General features: G+C 54.0%; 2 protein-coding genes across 2 annotated transcripts; one reads left to right on the top strand and one right to left on the bottom strand.

Annotated features, from left to right (window-relative positions):
* H257_18255 (ATP synthase subunit beta, mitochondrial) lies at nt 1-1,547 on the bottom strand (the record flags this gene model as incomplete). Its single annotated transcript, XM_009847281.1, has 2 exons — nt 1-1,203; nt 1,272-1,547. The coding sequence occupies 2 exons, from the start codon at nt 1,545-1,547 to the stop codon at nt 1-3; spliced, it is 1,479 nt and encodes a 492-aa protein (XP_009845583.1).
* A 916-nt stretch (nt 1,548-2,463) lies between these two features.
* Nucleotides 2,464-4,133, top strand: H257_18256 (ATP synthase subunit beta, mitochondrial). The gene is made up of 2 exons (XM_009847282.1): nt 2,464-2,775; nt 2,844-4,133. Exons 1-2 carry the CDS (start codon nt 2,500-2,502, stop codon nt 4,044-4,046), a joined length of 1,479 nt encoding a protein of 492 aa, XP_009845584.1. The 5' UTR covers nt 2,464-2,499; the 3' UTR covers nt 4,047-4,133.
* The last annotated feature ends 367 nt before the right edge of the window (nt 4,134-4,500 follow it).

The following is a 4,500-nucleotide window of genomic DNA, read 5'->3' on the forward strand; positions in this document are numbered from 1 at the left end:
TTACTCTTCCAATTCCGCGGCCAAGGCCTTGGCCTTTTCTTTGACTTCTTCGATACCGCCGACCATGAAGAAGGCGGCTTCGGGGAGGTCATCGTACTCGCCGGCCAAGATGGCCTTGAACGACGACACGGTTTCTTCCAAGCGCACGAACTTGCCCGGCTTGCCCGTGAACACTTCGGCCACGTGCAGGGGCTGGGACATGAACTTTTGCACCTTGCGCGCGCGCGCGACCGTCAACTTGTCGTCTTCGCTCAGTTCGTCCATACCCAAAATGGCAATGATGTCTTGCAGACCCTTGTAGTCCTGGAGCAGCTTCTGCGTCGCGCGCGCCACTTCGTAGTGCTCGTCGCCGATCACTCGCGGGTCCAACATACGCGACTTGGAATCCAAAGGATCCACGGCGGGGTAAATGCCGAGCTCGGAAATCTGGCGAGACAGCACCGTGGTCGCGTCCAAGTGCGAAAACGTCGTGGCCGGCGCAGGATCGGTCAAATCGTCGGCAGGCACGTAGATGGCTTGCACCGACGTAATCGACCCCTTCAACGTCGACGTGATGCGCTCTTGCAACGCACCCAAATCCGTCGCCAACGTGGGCTGGTACCCCACGGCCGACGGAATACGACCCAACAACGCCGACACTTCCGAGCACGCTTGCGTGAAACGGAAAATGTTGTCCACAAACAACAACACGTCTTGGCCTTCCACGTCACGGAAGTACTCGGCCACGGTCAACCCGGTCAAACCCACACGGGCGCGGGCACCAGGGGGTTCGTTCATCTGGCCGTACACCAACGCGGCCTTGGAGCCGGTCGTCGTGCCGTCCGCGTTGAGCTTGATCACACCCGATTCAATCATTTCGTGGTACAGATCGTTGCCTTCGCGCGTGCGCTCGCCCACCCCGGCAAACACAGACACACCACCGTGGTTGTTGGCCACGTTGTTGATCAACTCCATGATCACCACGGTCTTGCCGACACCGGCACCACCAAAGAGACCAATCTTACCACCCTTGGCGTAAGGGGCCAACAGGTCCACGACCTTCAACCCCGTCACCAACACTTCGGCACCCGACCCTTGTTCCGTGTACAAGGGCGCGGCGCAATGGATAGGCGCCTTGTGCACCGAGTTGATGGGACCACGCTCGTCCACGGGTTCACCGATCACGTTCATGATACGGCCGAGGGTTTCCGGGCCGACGGGCACCTACACGACACACAACCACCATCAACACCCGTGCGTCTCGCTTGTAGGTTTCTCCCTGATCCACGTACCATGATGGGGTTGCCAGTGTCCACACATTCTTGGCCACGGACCAAACCGTCCGTGCCTTCCATGGCAATCGTGCGCACGGTGTTCTCACCCAAATGCTGGGCCACTTCCAACACGATGCGGATGTTGTCGTTCGTGTTTTGCACTTCCAACGCGTTAAGAATCGGGGGCAAGTTGTTGGTGAATTGGACATCCACGACGGCACCAATGATTTGGGTGATGCGGCCCACGGACGGCGCGGCGGTCGAGAAGCCGCGTTTCAAGGCAGACGCGAGCATGATGTTTCCTTGGACGAAATCAGGGAATTGACTGCGGGGGAAAACTTGTGGTGCAAAGTCAGCCACCCAATCGGAGTATTAATCGGATCCGGTTAAATGACTCTTCGTATCCGAAATGTATCCGGATACATGGATCGATTTGATGCCGTCATGGTGTTTGGACATGATGTGGCTGCAGTGTAGCCGCAAAAGTTGCTGTAGAAGTAAGTATGCATAACGTTAGGTCCTCCTTACGAAACGCGCGCTACAAGATTCATGCGGTTTACGATTGTGGAGGTTGAGCTTCGAAGGGGGCATCTACATGAAATATTCTTGGCGGATGAGTGTGATGCGGAGTTTTGCAGCTTATGTGACGCTTGGCAACGAAGGTAAACAAGTGTAGGACTGCCGTCTGTACTGGCACTGGTAGCCCCATCGTGGGCCCTTGTACAAATAATAGAGTGCATAATCCAAGAAGAATGACACTACTGTACTGTAGCGCCCGCCAATAACAAAATCTATTCGCATCGCAACCTTTCATGGCGAAGAGCCTGAATAATTCCTTTCGGGGAGTTCAGACATCAAATGCCATCAATAATGACATCATGTCCTCATGCCAGATTTGGCAGTGTGAAGTTGACGCGTCACCAAACTCGAAGTGAAAATCAAAGTTAGGATATCCTCGTTTATAAGTCCTAGTTGGCTAAATTTAGACATCTATTTAATTTCAAGGACTTAAAGGGGAAAGGCGGCAGTTTTCAAGATTGTGTTATTTTATTATAGCCCCCCTCATTCGTGGAATTCAAAATATAATTATTTACTACAAACTACAAGTAGTATAAAACAACGCTGTTATAAAATGTATACGACCCCCTACTAAAGGCGGCGTCGGTGGGGAAGTCGGAGCCAGTCGTTTGGGCAGTATACAAACCCTGAAACAGTTTGCATTTTGAGCCCCAAGCCTCACATTAACATGCTCGCGTCTGCCTTGAAACGCGGCTTCTCGACCGCCGCGCCGTCCGTGGGCCGCATCACCCAAATCATTGGTGCCGTCGTGGATGTCCAATTCACCAACAACTTGCCCCCGATTCTTAACGCGTTGGAAGTGCAAAACACGAACGACAACATCCGCATCGTGTTGGAAGTGGCCCAGCATTTGGGTGAGAACACCGTGCGCACGATTGCCATGGAAGGCACGGACGGTTTGGTCCGTGGCCAAGAATGTGTGGACACTGGCAACCCCATCATGGTACGTGGATCAGGGAGAAACCTACAAGCGAGACGCACGGGTGTTGATGGTGGTTGTGTGTCGTGTAGGTGCCCGTCGGCCCGGAAACCCTCGGCCGTATCATGAACGTGATCGGTGAACCCGTGGACGAGCGTGGTCCCATCAACTCGGTGCACAAGGCGCCTATCCATTGCGCCGCGCCCTTGTACACGGAACAAGGGTCGGGTGCCGAAGTGTTGGTGACGGGGTTGAAGGTCGTGGACCTGTTGGCCCCTTACGCCAAGGGTGGTAAGATTGGTCTCTTTGGTGGTGCCGGTGTCGGCAAGACCGTGGTGATCATGGAGTTGATCAACAACGTGGCCAACAACCACGGTGGTGTGTCTGTGTTTGCCGGGGTGGGCGAGCGCACGCGCGAAGGCAACGATCTGTACCACGAAATGATTGAATCGGGTGTGATCAAGCTCAACGCGGACGGCACGACGACCGGCTCCAAGGCCGCGTTGGTGTACGGCCAGATGAACGAACCCCCTGGTGCCCGCGCCCGTGTGGGTTTGACCGGGTTGACCGTGGCCGAGTACTTCCGTGACGTGGAAGGCCAAGACGTGTTGTTGTTTGTGGACAACATTTTCCGTTTCACGCAAGCGTGCTCGGAAGTGTCGGCGTTGTTGGGTCGTATTCCGTCGGCCGTGGGGTACCAGCCCACGTTGGCGACGGATTTGGGTGCGTTGCAAGAGCGCATCACGTCGACGTTGAAGGGGTCGATTACGTCGGTGCAAGCCATCTACGTGCCTGCCGACGATTTGACCGATCCTGCGCCGGCCACGACGTTTTCGCACTTGGACGCGACCACGGTGCTGTCTCGCCAGATTTCCGAGCTCGGCATTTACCCCGCCGTGGATCCTTTGGATTCCAAGTCGCGTATGTTGGACCCGCGAGTGATCGGCGACGAGCACTACGAAGTGGCGCGCGCGACGCAGAAGCTGCTCCAGGACTACAAGGGTCTGCAAGACATCATTGCCATTTTGGGTATGGACGAACTGAGCGAAGACGACAAGTTGACGGTCGCGCGCGCGCGCAAGGTGCAAAAGTTCATGTCCCAGCCCCTGCACGTGGCCGAAGTGTTCACGGGCAAGCCGGGCAAGTTCGTGCGCTTGGAAGAAACCGTGTCGTCGTTCAAGGCCATCTTGGCCGGCGAGTACGATGACCTCCCCGAAGCCGCCTTCTTCATGGTCGGCGGTATCGAAGAAGTCAAAGAAAAGGCCAAGGCCTTGGCCGCGGAATTGGAAGAGTAAGCTGTCAGTAGGACAGTGTCGATCGTCCAGACAGAACGCAGGTTAAGAATGCTTGCTGTGTATTAAACGACCGAGTGTAAGTTGGAATTGTCTTCGTGTTTTTTAGAGGTGAAGATGTTCCAATATGTACATGGGAACTGTGGACAATAATGCCTACAGTACCTTGTCGTAATGTTATACCACTGGATACAGACGTGCACAATAGTCAATTTATTCGTACGAAAATGCACCAATCATAGATCGTTATTTGAGTATGCACCCATCATACACTGAATTTATAATCACAATTACATACAAAAAGGAAGGTTAAAATATTAGGACTTAAATTGGCACTCAAAATTATAGAGGTTCCGCGTCTATAAAGGTTTCCAAGGACTCCAAGCCTTGTCAAAGGGCGATAAGAACTTACAATTAAGGGTTGTTCACCAGGGAATTCTCTACTTTTAGGACTATT

Source organism: Aphanomyces astaci, assembly GCF_000520075.1.
Source record: "Aphanomyces astaci strain APO3 unplaced genomic scaffold supercont1.149, whole genome shotgun sequence".
Lineage (NCBI taxonomy): Eukaryota > Oomycota > Saprolegniomycetes > Saprolegniales > Verrucalvaceae > Aphanomyces > Aphanomyces astaci.